Source organism: Pantherophis guttatus, chromosome 1 (genome assembly GCF_059756535.1).
Source record: "Pantherophis guttatus breed Tessera chromosome 1, ASM5975653v1, whole genome shotgun sequence".
Taxonomy (NCBI): Eukaryota; Metazoa; Chordata; class Lepidosauria; order Squamata; family Colubridae; genus Pantherophis; species Pantherophis guttatus.
Window position 1 is genome coordinate 323,554,098 of NC_142063.1, and position 18,453 is coordinate 323,572,550.

Consider the following 18,453-nt stretch of genomic DNA (forward strand, 5'->3'; position numbering starts at 1 on the left):
CTGGGAGTTGAAGTCCACCAATCTGAAAGTTGTCAAGGTTGGAGACCCCTGACCTGGATGACTGAGAAGCTCTAGAGCAGTGTTTCTCAACCTTGGTAGCTTGAAGATAGGCGGACTTCAACTCCCAGAAACCCCCAGCCAGCAGCGCTGGCTGGGGGATTCTGGGAGTTGAAGTCCACCCATCTTCAAGCTTCCAAGGTTGAGAAACACTGCTCTAGAGGTCTCTTTAATTCGTAGTTCTACTCGGGTTGCGAGGCGTGTATATTCTTCCCTCCGTTCCTCTGTTTCTTTCTACCAATAGGCGCTTCAGGAACGTTGTGCGTCATCTCTTGCCGCCTTGAGGTCGGTGGAGCCACGTGCCTTCCCGTACTGGGATTATTCAAAGCCGGGAAGGCGTGAGAAAAGTCTCTTTAAGTAATACATATATATCCGGCGTCTGTGCGGCCTCCGGCGGCTGATTTTGCAAGGTGCGGGCGGGGAGTGGATGTTTTCCTTTGCCTAGCCGTCGCGGGTAGGTTTGTAGTCTGCCTTGTGATGGGTTAACTTTCTCAGAGGCGTAATGAAACTGGAAGGGAAATTAGAAGATGCGATTGTGCACCGAAAAAAAGCATCCTAGTTGGCATGTTCCGGTGCAATGTATTAAAATAAGAAGCGTGAGATGCTTTCTTTCTTTCTTCATTTTTTAAAGCCTGTTTCTGGGGTCCTTGGTGCTTTCGGAGTTTGTTTTCTTGCCGACGTTTCACTACCCAACTAGGTACCTAGTATCAACATACTATCAACATGATTCCTGAGAACTAGTAACTAGGTACCTAGTTGGATAGTGAAACATCGGCAACCAAACTCCGAGAGCACCAAAGGACCAGTGGTGAAATCCAATTTTTTTTTACTACCGGTTCTGTGGGCGTGGCAGGGGAAGGATACTGCAAAATCCCCATTCCCACCCCAATTCAGGGGACGGATACTGCAAAATCACCATTCCCTCCCCACTCCTGGGGGAAGGATATTGCAAAATCTCCATTCCCACCCCACTCTGGTACCAGCCAGAGGTGGTATTTGCCAGTTCTCTGAACTCAAAATTTCCGCTGCCGGTTCTCCGAACTACTCAAAATTTCCGCTACCGGTTCTCCAGAACCTGCTGGATTTCACCTCTGCAAAGGACCCCAGCAATTCTACTGTAAGCTACAACTAGTCTCTTCTATTGATAAAGCCTGTTTGACAGCATGCAAAGGCAGAGCTGAATTACTGAGGCAAGCCCAATGGAGAATCAGTGACAGGGTCAGTCAGCTGTTGCATGTTATAATTGTCTTTTTCCTATGGTAATTTATTTTCTAATAAACATATAATTATTCCCAGGAAAACACACATACTATCAACACGCTTCCTAAGAACAAGAATAACACTTTTTATGTATGCAGGCATGATAATCGTGCTCTTTAAACACATTTAATGTATGGAAAATGCAGACACTCATAATATTTGAACTAGTGTAACTATTAGATAAATGTAAACCGCAACAGCATGACATTACAGATAGAAGAAAAGCATTTCATAGAATCCTAGAGTTGGAAGGAGCCATTTGAGTCATTATAACAAATGTCATACTCAGTGAAGAATCAGAGTGAAGCTGTTCGGCTTCTGCTTGGGTCCTGCTTCACTGGTTGTGCTCGTTAGTTCCACTGTCATTTTACTGCTCCAACAATATGAAGTAAAATATCTGACCTTCTGAAAAAAAAGGCAGTTTTTTTAGGCCATTTTGATCATCTAATATTTCTTCAGTGCTATAGAGAATGGTACTGCTAATCATAATGCATTGTTGGGCAGAACTTGTGCTCCAATGTCTTTTTCACTTCTCTGTACTACAGAAGCTGTGTTAGGTGATATGGCAACCTTTTGGAGAACCTACCAGAGATTGATGGTCCAGCACCCCTGGAAGGTGCAAATCATCACAGCTGGTAAGAGGAGCTAAAGCACATTAGCCCTGGGAAAGGAATAGGGTGCTTCCCTACTTCTCTGGCTGCTTGCTGTCTTCCTTTGTTCCTCCAGTTGTTCACTACCACTGGCTGATCACAGTCACTTCCTTTTGTGGAAGTTCTCATAACAAGAATCTAACATACATAAATGTGCCTCCAATGTATCAACTGAAAAGTTTGTATGCTTCTGTCTTCTAGAGAGTGGCAGCAGCATAAACAACATTTTTGTTAGTTTCTACATTTATATTCAGTTTCGGAATGTCTTTCTCGCTAAATAAGTTACATAAGACACGTAATGTCTATGGAGGTTTTCAGCCATTCAGGTCATGGTTGTCCCATGTCTCATCCAAGAAGTGAAACGTCTTCAAAGAAAAAACAAAGTCCAGTTGCCTTTTGAAAAAAAGTACCTTTGGGTAAGACACATAAATGATTTAACAATTGTTAAAATGAAAAGCAGGCAATCATAATACAATAAAACAGTAACTGGTATATAGTTAACCATTACATCAATAAACTGGGATCACAAACATAATATAACAGGCAAATAAAATTCTTACAATTGTAAGCCAATAAAATGAACAATTTTCAAAAGTCATCTAATGATACCTACTGCAAAATATAGAAGAGGCTCGCGAACTATGAAGAGCCAGGAAAAAGACATTGCTATTGCAAAAACCTAAATAGTTTTTCCTCAGCCTCAGGATGGGATCTCACTTCACTGCTTACTCAGAGTTTAAAGATTGGCAGGGTGTGAAACTTGGAAATTAGGATCTTGAAATTGAGAAGGGTTCTCTAATTATTATACTGATTTTCTGCCATTCCTCTGAGGAATCATTCCTCTGAGGAGTCATTTTGTTACTACCACTTCAGGCATTTGCTAAAGTAAAATAATAATTATTTTTAAGATTATCCTACAATCCTGAAACTAAGAAAACCCAAGAGGAATTGATTGTGGCTTCCGAAAGACTGATGTTAAGATTTTGCTGATTGTGTCTAAGAAGATACTTAATCAGGTCATTTAAATCCTAGCAGATTTTTGTAAATAGCATGGAAGGCTTGGTTAGTTTTAACACTCTCCTTCTTTCGCATGCTGTGCTTCATAGGCTCATCATTCTTTAGTTTATGATTGCATGTATTGTATGAACACAGAAAATGAAATTTGCTGAATCATTAGGATTTGTCTCCTGAAAGAGTTTCTGATGCCTTTTGTTGGGGCTACATTTCTACAGTACATTGCATAAATGGCTTTGACCTATGTCAAGGATGCTGTTCTTCATATTCCTCTTGCAAAATCCCTCGCTACTCCTAGCAGAAAACGAACTGAGAGAAATATCCCCAATATGGATAATTTTTCAGAGACTTTGGTAATTCAGCATCCAAAGACCAAGTTCAGTGGCCTTCTCTGTCACATTCTGGACAGAGAAGGCCACTGGTTTGAAAGGGGAGTCATAGAGGCCATCTATATTAATATCCTCCCTCAACAGAGAGGGAAAAATACAATACTACCCGTCTCCTGTTTACCCGTCTCCTGTTTACAACACAGTCCTTTCAGCAGTCCCAAAAAAATTCCACACTTGTTTGCACTCTGATTCAGGTGACCCTGAACCTCCAAGTGGCCTCAACAACTCTCAGAGTGCTAATAACTGGATGATTGAAAAAAATATAAAACCATTTCCATTCCCCATCAGTTAGTTAGAATGAAGAAGCTTCTTGGATGAGAAGTGAAATGTTTTCAAAGAGGAAAAAAAAAGACAGTCCAGTTGCCCTTTGAAGAAAAGCACCTTTGGGACGGATTTGGAGTTCCTTACAAAGCAGGGTCAGTCCTCAATACTAGTTTATTGCATTTGTTGGGCCCCAGTGGCTACGTACATGCAAACCTGGCTAATAAATTAATCTATTTTCTGAGTTGTATAATTCACTAAACTATAAACTAACCAGTGAACTGATTTCACACAGTATGCTAAGCAAAAAACAAGTAATCAAGGTTAACATTAACTTAAAAAATTAGCATTTTATAAAGCTACGTGCTTGGTCTTTTCCTACTCTGATTAGGTCTGAATTTGCACATTTAATTTACTACATTTAATTTCATTAAATTAGGTCTTTTCCTGATCTGATTAGCTTTGAATTTGCACATTTAATTTACTACATTTAATTTCATTAAATGTGAACATACCCAGCCATTGTGGATTTGCTTTTACTAAACAAGTTCTGGAAGCATTGTGCTAATGCTTGTGTTCCTGCATCTTTCCCCTCCCTAATTTTTCTTGCTGACAACTTCGTCCCAGAGCCATCCATCAGGTGTAATGGAATCTGCCTGTTTGTTGTAGGGGTGACTAGCAAGCAGAGTTGGCAGACCCCCAAAGTTCCATGTAGGTGAAGTCATCGCCCAGAGAGTCGTCAATCTCTGTGATGTAGCTGGCATTGAGAGAGACTCATCCCATTACACTCAGCAAGCCTGCCAACTGCATCATTCAGGTGCCACCCCCACCTTGTATAGAGGAATGAATGAATGGATCAGGGAAAGTGCATTTGCTTCCAGTAGCTGTGTATTTATCAATGAATGAGTTAGAAGCTGAGCCAGCGCTATGATGTTTCTGATACTTCAGCCAGAGAAAGTGGTTCCTATCTTTTAGGGTAGAATATCTCAACCAAGGAAATTTGCGCACCTGAACAAGAGAATCTTAAATACCAAGAGTTAGTTCTTCATGTGGTCAATATTTGAAATACTGGTCGTTAGTTTCCTAGCAACAATCAAATTACCTTGTCTTCATTTTTTTTCACCCAACAGTATATGGCTTCTTCGTTAACTTAACTCCACTTCTTCATATGTTTCTACTGTGCAGGAGGAAACTTGCCCTGACTGTTTTGAATGGTTTCATAGCCATATGCATGGTGTTACTTCCCTGTGTGGTATAAATTGTGTGTGATGTTACATCCTCTGGACAAGGCTTTCTGAAGTATTACCCCAGCACCTAACAATTTTTCTCTGGGTTTGTTTTTCTGCAGTATGATGGCTCTCATTTAATAGAGCTGATCAGTAACTGAAACAGATGCATTCATCTGGAAAGCCAAGAAATCACTTTGTATTTTTGGCAGATTCCTGAGAGTCTGGAAACTCATAGAGGAAACTGAGACAGCTTCTGTACAAGTGGTACTCTAGCTGGATCTCCTCTTTTGCCCTTGACTCTTAGCACTTGCTGCACCTTTTCAGTCAGTTCCAAGGGAAGGAGAGAGACTGACAGCTCTTCCAAGCATTGTGGCTTATTTCTCTGCCAGCTGGCTGAGTCTTACCCAAGGAGGGAGGCTTGACGTCAAGAGTTGTTGGCAGAGACTTTTGGAAGTCACTGGACCAAATGCTCTGCCCCCTTCCCCAGACTAGACTTCAGTAAAAAAAAAAAAAAAAAAGACGTGATTTGGACTCATGTTGTCTTTTGTCTTAATTTTTGCAATGAGTAGCTTCCCATATTTAGTTCTGGATGTTAGCAAGAGCCTTTTAGTATCTCTTAGGTAAATCAAAAGGAGAGTTGCTTTAATCAGATACTCCTGCACATTTTTTGTGATAGGATCTCAAAACTCCCCCTGTCTCTAACTGACTGTCAAGGAGGAATTGCTTGAGCTACTCATTCCCATTTTCTTATTTAGGCATAAGAATTCAGCTGTGTCTGGGACTTAGAAACAGAGAGAGTAAAATATAGTTAGGAACTCACAAGAGTACTGTTAGGAATCTTCTGTTAGGATTCAGGTTAGAAAGTTACTGGCAAATTCTGGTTTCCCTGAACAAGTAGCAACTAATTGAATTAGAGTACATGAAATGAGAAGACGGCAGAGATAATATAGATAAAGGAAAGGTCAGAGCCAATTTGGTGCAGTGACCCAGTTTGGTGTAGTGAAGGCACCAGGGCCAGTTGGGTGACTGTGGGCCAGTCACTTCTTCTCAACCCTAGGAAGGAGGCAATGATAAACCATGTCCAAAATCTTGCCAAGAAAACTGCAGGAACTTGGCCAAGCAGTTGCCAGGAGTCAACACAGATTCAAAAGCATAGACACATGCATGCACTCACACGTGCGTGCATGCACACACATTTAAAAAATGAAATCAGATATTACCTTAAGCTTTAAGGTTCTCTGGCATTCAGAATATTGATTGGATCAATACTGAATTAATGCTGTATTATAGGGACCCTCATGGGTGCTGGAGATGTGATTTCACAGCAGGTGATTGAAAGAAGAGGGCTGTCTGGGCACAGTGGCTGGCGGACCCTAAAAATGATGAGCATTGGTTTTTGCTTTGTGGTAAGTGAAAATTATGAGTACTGAGAGGGAGGGGCACTCATCTTAGAGCTCAGTTGGAAACATCTGCTCCAGCTGTTTTGATATACGTGCAATGACCAGACCTATTCCTTGAGCCGATAAAGTTGATTCTTCTGAGACATATGGAAAACAGAAATCGGATACTTAACGCTCAGGATGGGAGCAGAAGCTGCTTCAATATCGTCTCTGATGGCTATCCAAACCTTTTCAGGGCCCAGTCATTGGAAGATGGTACCAGATCCTGGATCGTTTAGTGCTAGGCAAAACCAGAGTGGCTGCACTCCAGAAGATGCTGCTGGATCAGGTTAGGGAAACCCTCGTGAATTCAAGTGATGGGAGGGGCGTTCACAAGCATCCCTCAAAAAAATGGCTGCCTAACTGCTTGTTAATTCTTTTTCTGTAGATTTTGAGAATCGAAAGAGCAAACCATGACTGAATTGCAATCTCTGCATTTTTGCAACTTACCTTTTGCAGAATTTCCCTTCTTGCTTGATACGTGCACACGTAGCTCCATCCCCTATATTACAGTGTTTGTTTACTAAATGCTGTATGTCAAGCCAAACAATGTAGGCTGGTGACCCCCAGGGGGAGGGCCTTCTCTGTGGGGGCACCTACCCTCTGGAATCAGCTGCCCCCAGAGATAAGGAGAATCCAAGACCTCAGTGCCTTCCGCCGTGCCCTTAAAATCCACTTTTTCCAGCAAGCCGGGCTGGCTTAGGAAGAAATTTTTTAAATTTTTAAATGTTTAATTGGTTTGTGGTTTTTTTTAAAAAAATTTTGGGCCAAATTTATATAGATTTTAATTGTTTTTAATATTTGTATTTCATGTTTTTAATTCTGGCTGTGCACCGCCCTGAGTCCTCAGGGAGAAGGGCGGTATATAAATTGAAAATTAAAAAAAAAAAATTAAGCTGCAGGTTCTCAGCTATCCATCATTCTGGGTCTGGTTTTCTTGTATTAAGTGGGGAAGACCAAGATCTACTGGAGCCCCATGGTATCTATATCTTCCACCTTGAGAGATCTTTTTTCTACTCCTTTTCTGTTTTATAGGCCAAGAATACTTCACTTATTTTCCTGAATCTCTTGTATTCCTATCTATATTTCACACAGGTTGGATTTGCACCCTGCTTCCTGGCCTGTTTTCTGACTCTGGCGGGAACACTCAACGGCCTATCCTTGCAAGAGAACTGGAGCAAGCTCAAGGAGGTAAGTTCCAAATTTAGCATCAAGATAGATGTGTGGGTACGGAGATTTCAAAAAAGCAGAAGAAGCATTGCTTACTAGGTTTAAAATCTTTGCCATTTCTTCAGCCAATTTGCCTTAAAGAAACAGTGCAAAACATGCATGTTTATCCATTACACTGTTCCACTGCAAATAGACAGCATTACACAAAGTGCAGGAAAGGAGTAAGAAGTGTGCAAAAGAAACTAAAGACTGGAGGTAAGAGGAAAGAAAAGAAAATATACTATAATTAAATCTAACCTTATGCAAGCATTCCTTATGCATTTATCTGTATCTATAAATACATTCCAGCCAAGGTGTTATCACATATCTTTATCTTATGCTAAATGTACTTAGTGAATAGTTTTACTTATTTATTCATACATACATATTTATTTATCAAAGTTATTTGCTGCCCATCTCAAGTTCAAGGCATACATACATATTTTGGCACGACCTGACTCCAAGCCAACTCTGGCAGAGTCACAATATAAAACACAACAAATGCTAACAGAACAAAATGACTAGCAATACAATATGGTAAAGGAATAAACAAATGACATATCCAGACAACTTATTTATTTTTATGCATGGTTTACTCACATCATATACTAATCTTACGTATTTAGCAACCAACCATCTGTTTTTGTGCAAAACATTCTATAATTCAAGCCTATTTATTTTCTCCAAATCAACAAACCTACAGTAGGCATCTATGTCATATTCATACATTTTCCAGTGACTCTGAAAAGCAAAAATCTGATTTTCATAGTGTCCCTGTTGCAAAGCTACTTTGCAATTCCACAATGTTGTCTCATTGTCACTTTTCAGCTTCCCAAGAACATGTAATATTCTTGGGAAGCTGAAAAGCTGTAGTTGTGTATTCACTTGGCTGAATGAATTAATTGGCCATCCATGCAAATTATTCTTTGAACGTAGCACAAAGTCAAAGTAGGACCCGGTTTGTGGGGGCAATAAGCTGACTTTGTATAAAATATGCAAAAGTATGAAGGCTATTGCTTAACACATTGTAAGCCGCCCTGAGTCTCCGGAGAAGGGCGGCATATAAAAATAAATAAAAATTTAAAAAAATAAAATAAAATAAAAAGTAAAGAAAGCTGCTGCTCTTAAATTTGCTACAAGAGCAGGTAAGCATTCTTGATCTGGAATATAGAAGAAATTCTCTAGGACAGTGTTTTTTCAAACATTGCAACTTTAAGCTGTGTGGATTTCGACTTCCATAATTTCTCAGCTAGAAGTTGTCAAGTTTTTTTGTTTGTTTTTTTTAAACTGTTCTAGGCCAATCTCCTTTTCAAAGACAGCACTACCCAACATTTTGCAGAGTAGTCGCAAACAGAAATGTAGCAAGAAGAGGAAAACTGGGCCACCAGCTAGGCTTTTATGCACTCTCTCTCATAATATAGTACTTTATTATCCCTTGTCATTGAATGGGGGAGATTTCAAATAGACAAAAGAAACTACTAATGAAATAGAGTATGATTAAATTATGGAATTCAATTCACAGAAAAGTAATTTAATTTTCCTCTACAACCATCAAATTGCTTTCTCCTTTATGAATTTCCAAATTCATAGTCAATAGTAACACATTCATCTATTCATTATCTTTACCCTCTCATTCTAAAGTTGTTTAATTCATTAGTATGTAGAAGCAGAATGTTAGAGAAATATTTTGGTTTACATTGAAAATCTTTCTGGAGAATTTAAGAAAATATTGTTGCCAGTAATCACCATGTACTAACAGCCACAAAAAAAAAAAAAGGTCACTTATGTACAATATTCTTTATATCTAATGGATAAAAATTCAAAAAAGACAGAGATGCACAGCTTCCATAGCAGCTTTCATTCCCACAAGGCTGCCCTCGGATACAAGATTCTGTCTTTTGAACTGTGCCAACTTCTGTCATACTCTTGAATGGCTTTTTTAATGTCTATTTTTGTTCCTTGGTTAGTGGTCCGTCATATTCTGCAGTGTGAGATGCCTGCCTGCCCCTCTCAGGGTGGCTGAGTCACACAGTGCAGGTTTGGTTAAGGGGCCACGCATCTTCCAGCATGTTATGACGATGCCTTAGCAAGATGCTTTCTGTTTGCTCTTCCTTGTTCATCAAAGAATTCTCATGTCTTATGTTTGCATGTACTATAACACTTTGTTTGCTAAGCAATGATGAGTCATGAAGAATACATTGTCAAGAAGTTTGATGGAACCCATTCTTAGAAAAGAAAAGAGCTGATTGAGAAAGACCGCCTATAGTTTAGAAATATTGAATCAAGGCAGGATCTAAAAGGAGTAATTACCCCCAATACATCTCTTACTTCTATTTTCCTGAATTCACTCCCAATCACACAGGAATCTGTCTGAGATGTTTTGGATGATGGTGGAAAAGTGATAGGTAGAAACTCCATGGACATGTGGGTGGGGTTTTGTTTTTGTTGTTGTGAACACATTTGCATGGATTAGCAGTTATTTCTTCAAGACCATTTCATTTTGTAAAATAAAAATAGTAAAATAGTAAAAAAAAAATACATAATGTGAGAATGAAAAAGTCCAGAAAAAAAAAACAATGTTATTTAAGCCACCAAACATCCCACGAAGGGGCATTGCCTATTCTGGCCCAAAGACTGCGGTTGAATCAAGTTTTAAAGGCTTGTTTAAGTAAGGTTAGGGTGGAAACCATGTGAATTTCAGGGTGTTTTTTTCCAGAGAACAGGCACCATGACAAGAGACGGCACATTCCTGGGGCCCATCAGATGACACAGTTTTATTGACGGGACGCAATACATGCCTTGTCAGTATGTTGTATGAGTAAGGCCAGTGATTCCTTAAATCAAAGGAAACCCCAGCTTAACAAAGTGTGGGAATGCGATGCAATGTTTGAACTCAGGCAGTGAGAAACTAGATGGTTCAGGGAGGCAGATTTAGACTTGACTTTAGGAAGAACTATCATCTGGCCTTAGAGCAGGGATGTCAAACTCATGTCATAATGGCATCGTCATGTGATGTATTGGGACTTTTTCCCCCTTCACTAAACCGGGCATGGGTGTGGCCAGCGCATGACGCATTCAATGCCTTCCATTGAGGACCTGTATACTGCACGAGTCAAAAAGAGGACTGTGAAAATATTTACAGACCCCTCGCATCCTGGACATAAACTGTTTCAACTCCTACCCTCAAAATGACGCTATAGAGCACTGCACACCAGAACAACTAAACACAAGAATAGTTTTCCCCCGAACACCATCACTCTGCTAAACAAATAATTCCTTCAACACTGTCAAACTAGTTACTAAATCTGCATTACTATTAATCTTCTCATCGTTCCTATCACCCATCTCCTCCCACTTATGACTGTATGACTGTAACCTTGTTGTTGGTATCCTTAAGATTTATATTGACTGTTTCCCTATGACTATCATTAAGTGTTGTACCGTATGATTCTTGACGAATGTATCTTTTCTTTCATGTACTCCGAGAGCGTATGCACCAAGACAAATTCCTTGTGTGTCCAATCACACTTGGCCAATAAAGAATTCTAGTCTAGTCTAGTCTAGTCTACCCATGGGCCAGGAGTTTAACAGCCCTGCCTTAGAACTTCAAAAAACTTCTCCCTGGGATTTTTTTTCTCTTTCAGGACTGTCAGTATAAAGCCTTCAAAGCTGGACACATACAACAACCCTACCTACCTGTCTCTCCTCTGCTTTCTTGCAGGACTACCCTGATGCCCTGATCACCAACTACTATGTGAGTGGCCATCAGATACTATTGCTGGGACTTGACATCCTTCCTCTGGATAGCCTTGCAGAGAGATTGTCTAGGCAGATTGGTGGAAGAAAAGATTACCTCCATATTTTCCAGAGACTCTATAGACTTGTTTCGCCATTCAGTTGATCCAGCCCTGTTAATGTTGCTTCAAACATCAGATTCTCCTTTCCTATTGGGTGGGTGGGATGAAGCAGATGTGGCTTCCTATTGGGTGGCTGTTCTTCATCAAACTTTTTCCCAATGGTGCTGTCTCTGTCTTTCAGATTTGGCCAGCAGTGCAGGTTGCCAACTTCTATTTCATCCCCTTGAACTACAGGTATAAACTGCCTTTCTTCCCTAAATTCCTTTACTTCTGACACTGCCTACATGCATATGCGCCAACACTCAAATCCATAATTGGCAATGTTGTTGTCCTTGACTTTTTCTTCTTTCTCCATCTCCAGACTTCCTGTGGTCCAGTGTGTTGCCATTATCTGGAACAGTTATCTTTCCTGGAAAGCCAATAAACTATAACCATGGGAAGACGTGAGAACTATGCTTAATCCTATTAGAACACCTGCAGCTTCTCTTTACTCTCTGTTCTTCATGAAATGCAAACAGATGAACAACCCAGAATGCATACCATATACCAACCACAAGGATGCCCAATCAACCAGCATATGCAACTGCACAAAGACATATTCGTGAAAAAGCTCCAAGTGTTTTCTGAAAAGGAGAATTGGGCAAAATAAACCTCTGCCCTGCATACTCTGCTATTAGCAGTTAAATAATCAGACCAGCTATCACAGCTGCTTGATGGAACTGTAGATATACTGTGTTATAGAACACAAGAAATGCTGCAATCATCTAGGTACTTGACTATAGAGTGTTTGGTAGGGCCTTGTAGGAAAACTACTAATTTCTATGAGCTATGTTTACTATTCTTTAGGAACGTAAGAAGCTCTTTTATACTTGCAGGCCAGGATACACTTGGCTCTAATGGATACACTTAGCATATGTAAACGTCAATGTTCTCTTTTCCGGTAGTTCTCGTTTAACAACTGCCTTATACAGTAACCATTAGCCTTTATAACAATGAAGAAAAAGTAACTTTGCAACCAATCCTTGCATTTATAAACTTCGCAGGTCTATAAAGCAAAGGAAAGCTGAAATAAGATCATAACTACAATTGCAGTTTCACTACCAACTGCTTTGCTTAATGATCAAGTTGCCAGTCCCAGGTGTGAGACCAAATTAAAACTACCTGTATTTAGGTCTTTCGTAGCTTACTGTGTCATATAACCCAATTTTCAATTAGTTTATGGCTTAATGCATTATTTTAACTCAGTGAGAATTCAGTAACCAGACCAAGCATCCTGTGTAACTGAGCCATGGAATAAGACATTTGGTCCATTTTGCCTATTACTGTAAATAATTACTGTAGTGGCTTTTTAGTGTTTTAAGGCTACTTTTCTGCTCTTGCTTTGGCATATCAAGAACTAGATCTGAGGCCACCTGAATGCAAAGCATGGGGTCTATTGCTGAACTCACTTTTGAAATATTGGGATGCTGGGAGCCCAACTGATACACAGCTAAGTTAATTTTTGGAAAGAATTTGGAAAATTGATCAAGGAGAGATCTATTAGTGGCAATTTGCTATGATAACTAGAGGGTATCTCCATATATTGAACCAGTCTCTTAGGAAGCTTCTATTGTTGATTTATTTATTTGTAATAGATGTGTATGACATCTACAGAGATCATCAATCACCAATATACAAATTAATTTAGTTTAAAGTGTCAGCAAATATATATATATATATATAAAAGATATATGGACAGTGTTTTTTATTTAACAAGTTTTTTTAAGAACTCACTGATTAAATATATTGGACTCCAGATCCATATTTTGCAACTAAACATAGAAGGCTTAAGTAGAAGTAAATATGAGTACCTAAGCAGACTGGCCATAGATAATAGGATAGATGTTATGACACTACAAGAGACTCATTTGGCTGACAAGGAACAAATTAAAGCTCAAGGGAAAATCCAGGGACCACAGTTGTAGCCAAAATAATGTCCATTGTTGATGAGTAATATGTAAGAATGATTGACTTTTAGGTTTTGGTTGATTCTAAGGAATCAAAATGACTACTATGAAAAATAGGATGCTTAGTCCAATCCAACTGGAATTAATTCTTACAAAGTAGGCAATCATATAGAATGCATATATGGTGCAGTAGTTAAGGTTTTGGACTAGGATCAAGGAGACCCATTTCTAATCTTATATCAGCCATGGAAGCTCACTAAGCGATATTTAGGTTGGTTACTTTCATTCAAGCCAATCTACTGATCAGGGTTGTGGTTATGGGAGAAAAGAGGAGGGAATACTATGTATGCTATAATGAGCTTCTGTACAAAAAGTGATATATAAATCAAATGAATAAACATAAAAGTTTGAATTTAAGTGAAGTCAGATCTAGTAAGCCCTGAGTATTATTGTTCCTCAAGAAGCAAAGACTGTTTGCAAGCTCTGGAGCACTGAGTTACAAGCCTAAATTGGTACATCTGCACTGGTAGCATAATGACAATTGCACTCCTAATTATTCAGTGTGACAGATTCAAAATTGGTTCAGAATGAATTAATTTAATGTACTGTTGGTGTGGAAGTCCCTATCCTGCTGACAACAGGCTTTTAAAGAGAATGCAACAAATGCATGAAGAAAACATATGACCAATGGCCATTCACTTTTCCTTCTGATAGATCAGTATTTCTCAACCTCAGCAATTTCAAGATGGGTAGATATGAAGGCTGGGGGATTCTGGGAGTTGAAGCCCACAGGTTTTGAAGTGGCTGCGATTGAGAAACGCTGATGGCTGTACAGGTAGCCCTCAACTTACGACAATTGAGCCCAAAATTTACGTTGTTAAGTGAAAAGTGTGTAAGCTTTGTCCCATTTTATGACTTTTCTTACCACATTTGTTAAGTGAATCACAGCAATGGTTAAATTAATAACATGGTTGTTAAGTGAATCTGGTTTCCCCTTGACTTTGCTTGCTCAGAAGGTTGCAAAAGGGGATCACATGACTCCCGGACACTGCAACTCTGTCATAAATGTGAGTCAGTTTTCAAGCACCCGAATGTAAATCACGTGACCATGGGGATGCTACAATGGTTGTAAGTGTGAAAAAGGGTCATAAGTCACTTTTGTCAGTGACATAACTTTGAATGGTCACTAAGTGAACTATTGTAAGTCGAGGACTACCTGTATTTGGGGGTAATAAAGGAAAGCCATATCTCTGCTGCTGGAATACTGGCCCTTTGCAAACTACTACATGGTGCTCGAACAGACCAAAATTCCAGAGGGCCTGCATTTAAACCATAATTGCCCAACTCAGCATTGAGGAGACCTTGACGCCCTCCCATGCAGCCCCTCTGCTTTTCCTGGTCTCCACAAGAGAGGAACAGGCCGCCTCCATGTTCTTGCACCATTGAGAGTGTCCTGACATATGGCATTCTTGCATGGTATGGGAGCAGCTCTGTAGCGGACAAAAAAGCTCTACAGAGAATCATTAAAACTGCCCAGAATATCATCGGACTCCAGCTACCAGCCCTGGACGATATCTTCGAATCTCACTGTTTGAGAAAACTGCATAACATTCTCAGAGACTCTTCCCATCCTGCTTACAATCTTTTTGGACTGTCGTCTTCTGGCAGAAGATACAGAACAATTAAAACTCGGACCACACGTTTTCTGAATAGTTTTTATCCCAGAGCTATAATTGCACTCAACAATGAACTAAAGGGCCACCATCAGTGAGCTGTTGGATGGTATTACTTTTAATTTAATTTAATTTAATTTAATTTCGAATTTATATACCGCCCTTCTCCCTGAGGACTCAGGGCGGTGTACAGCCAAGATAAAAAACATAGAATACAAATATTAAAACATTTAAAAATATATATAAAATTTGGCCCAAAAAATTAAAAATCACAGACTAATTAAAAGGATTTAAAAGTTTTAAAATTTCTTCTTAAGCCAACCCGGCTTGCTGGAAAAGATAGGTTTTCAGGGAACGACGGAAGGCATTGAGGTCCTGGATTCTTCTTATCTCCGGGGGCAACTGATTCCAGAGGGTGGGAGCCCCCACAGAGAAAGCCCTCCCCCTGGGGGCCACCAGCCTGCATTGTTTGGCTGATGGCACCCTGAGGAGGCCCTCTCTGTGGGAGCGCACGGGTCGATGGGAGGTCATCGGTAGCAGTAGGCGGTCTCGGAGATAGCTAGGCCCTATGCCATGGAGCGCTTTAAAGGTGATAACCAACACCTTGAAGCGCACCCGGAAGACCACCGGGAGCCAGTGCAGCTCGCGCAGGAGTGGTGTTACATGGGAGCGCCATGTTGCTCCCATCACTACCCGCGCTGCTGCATTCTGGACCAGCTGGAGCCTCCGGGTGCTCTTCAAGGGGAGCCCCATGTAGAGAGCGTTACAGTAGTCAAGGCGAGAGGTGACGAGGGCATGAGTGACTGTGCACAGGGAATCCCGATCAAGAAAGGGCCGCAACTGGCGAATCAGGCGAACCTGATAAAAGGTCCCCCTGGTAACAGCCGTCAGATGTTCCTCCAAAGACAGCTGCCTATCCAGGAGGACTCCCAGATTGCGAGCCCTTTCAGTGGGGGCCAAAGACTCGCCCCCAATAGTCAGTGATGGAGTCAACTGACTATATCGGGATGCCGGGAGCCACAGCCACTCAGTCTTGGAAGGGTTGAGCCTGAGCCTGTTCCTCCCCATCCAGATCCGCACAGCCTCCAGGCACTGGGACATCACTTCAAGGGCATCGTTGGGGTGGCCTGGGGTGGAGATGTACAGCTGGGTGTCATCAGCGTACTGGTGGTATCTCACCCCAAAGCCACGGATGATCTCGCCCAGCGGCTTCACATAAATGTTGAACAGAAGGGGCGAGAGGACCGATCCCTGCGGCACTCCACAAATGAGAGGCCTCGAGGTCGACCTCTGCCCCCCTGCCAACACAAACTGCGACCGGTCGGAGAGAAAGGAGGAGAACCACCGTAACACGGTGCCTCCCACCCCCAACTCTTCCAGCCGGTGCAGCATGATACCATGGTCGATGGTATCAAAAGCCGCTGAGAGATCTAATAGGACCAGAACAGAGGAATAACCCCTGTCCCGAGCCCTCCAGAGATCATCAACCAGCGCGACCAATGCCGTTTCCGTGCTGTGCCCAGACCTGAAACCTGACTGGAACGGATCCAGATAGGATGTTTCCTCCAGGAATTGTGGAAACTGTTGCGCGACCACACTCTCAACAACCTTCGCAATGAAGCGAAGGTTGGAGACAGGACGATAGTTAGCCAATATTGCTGGGTCCAGGGACGGCTTCTTGAGGAGAGGCCTCACCACCGCCTCTTTCAGGGCAGCGGGGAAGTGACCCTCACTCAAGGAAGCATTAATAACGCCCTGGAGCCAGCCTCGTGTAACCTCCCGGGAAGCCAGTACCAACCAGGAGGGACACGGGTCCAGTAAACATGTGGCCGCACTAAGTCTCCCCAAAATCCTGTCCACATCATCGGGAGTCACAGCATCAAACTCCTCCCAGATAACATTCTCAAGACTGTTCCTCGTCACCCTGCCCTGATCTACCCAGTCAGAGTCCAAATCCCCCCGGATCTGAGCGATTTTGTCATACAGGTATTGTCCGAAATCCTCCGCCCTGCCTTCTAAGGGATCCTCCCGCACTCCCAGATGGAGCAGGGCGCGGGTCACCCTAAACAGGGCGGCCGGACGATTCCCTGATGACGCAATAGAGGCGGAAAAGTAGTTAGACTTTGCCGTCTTTATCGCCACTAGGTAGGTCTTAATATGCGACCTTACCAGTGTTCGATCAGATTCAGCGAGACTGGCCCTCCAACCGCTCTCCAGGCGTCTTTTCCGGCGCTTCATTTCCCTCAGCTCCTCAGTAAACCAAGGAGCCACCCGGGATCGGCATCGGGTCAGAGGCCGCAAAGGCACAACTCGGTCCAAGGCCCCACCAGCCGCCCGATCCCAGGCGGCTACCAGGTCCTCGGCCGAGTCATGTGCTAGATCCTCAGGAAATGGCCCAAGCTCCGTCTGGAACCTATCAGGATCCATCAGGCGCCTGGGGCGGATCCATCTAATTGGATCCGCCTCCCTGCGGCGAGGGGTCGCGGTTCGAAGATCTAGGCGAAGGAGTGACTTGGTCTGTTGTGTGGATGTTTGGGTGATTTAGTGGGGAATTTGTCGTGGGTGGGAGCGTGTTTGGGGATTGTTATGTGTGTTGGACCTGGTCTTTGGGTGTTAAGTGAATTTCGTTGTATGGGTATACTATGTATACATGTACAATGACAATAAAGTTATTATTATTCTTGAAATAACAGGCCTCTTCTGCTTTAGCGTCCAGAAAAAATAGGCTTCTTTTTTCCACTTTTTTTTTTTTTGCGGGGGGTGGGTAGGTGAGTGCTAGTCTGCCCTTTACCCTCAGAGGATGAGGGGAAAGGCTGCTCAGCAGAGCCCCGTCTCTCCTCACAGAGCTGGAGTTTTAAGTCACAAGCGCGCTCTTTCTTAGGCCCGCTATTTACGCAGGCTCAGAACACCGGACGCTCGCTCGCTCCTTCGCTCGCCCTCCCGCCGTCGAGCCTCTCTGCAGGGCCGCCCCGCCAGCCAATCATCGCCGCTTCCTCGCTTCGCGGCGGCGGACCTGGCCGGTGTTTGCCCAAAGAATGGCATTCGCTAGCGGATGTTTGTCTTCCTATTGTCTTCCTATTGGGGCCAAGCAGCACGAGGAGATGAATGGGAAGCGGGGAGGGGAAAAGTAGAGAGAAGCTAATTCAGCTCGGATCGTCGGCTACCAAATCAGCCGTCTGTGTGCCCCAGCCAATGGAAGGCAGCCCGAAATAATAACTGGGGGTTGAAAATAAAATATACAGGACCTGCCAATTTCTATAGCAGGACGGAGGCAATGGGTGCCTACTGTTGCAAGGCGATCCCATCCGAGAATTGGGTCGCTTGTCAGATTTAACACAAAGTGTTAAAGTTCAAGCACAACAGCCTAACAAAATATAATTTTATTTTTAAAATGTTGAGATTCTAGAAAAAGTGCAGAGGAGAACAACCAGGATGATTAGGGGACTGGAGACTAAAACATATGAAGAAC

At 42.1% G+C, this 18,453-nt stretch overlaps 1 protein-coding gene across 6 annotated transcripts; it reads left to right on the forward strand.

Annotated features, from left to right (window-relative positions):
* Window positions 1–309: 309 nt before the first annotated feature.
* On the forward strand, window positions 310–13,737 carry MPV17 (mitochondrial inner membrane protein MPV17). Of its 6 annotated transcripts, none has more exons than XM_034421126.3 (8): window positions 310–467; window positions 1,863–1,952; window positions 6,151–6,266; window positions 6,496–6,588; window positions 7,395–7,490; window positions 11,230–11,262; window positions 11,547–11,599; window positions 11,727–13,737. In XM_034421126.3, the coding sequence occupies exons 2-8, from the start codon at window positions 1,880–1,882 to the stop codon at window positions 11,794–11,796; spliced, it is 534 nt and encodes a 177-aa protein (XP_034277017.1). In that variant the 5' UTR covers window positions 310–467; window positions 1,863–1,879; the 3' UTR covers window positions 11,797–13,737. The 6 variants fall into 6 exon arrangements, with proteins under 6 accessions (XP_034277017.1, XP_034277016.1, XP_060549119.1 ...); XM_034421125.3 differs by having other exon boundaries at window positions 320–511; XM_034421127.3 differs by having other exon boundaries at window positions 329–515.
* The last annotated feature ends 4,716 nt before the right edge of the window (window positions 13,738–18,453 follow it).

Coding starts and splice junctions, on each gene's coding strand:
- MPV17 (XM_034421126.3), top strand. CDS start 1,880: ATGGCAACCTTTTGGAGAACCTACCAGAGATTGATGGTCCAGCACCCC. Junction 1,953..6,150: donor GGTGCAAATCATCACAGCTG/GTAAGAGGAGCT, acceptor GCTGTATTATAG/GGACCCTCATGGGTGCTGGA. Junction 6,267..6,495: donor GCATTGGTTTTTGCTTTGTG/GTAAGTGAAAAT, acceptor AAACCTTTTCAG/GGCCCAGTCATTGGAAGATG.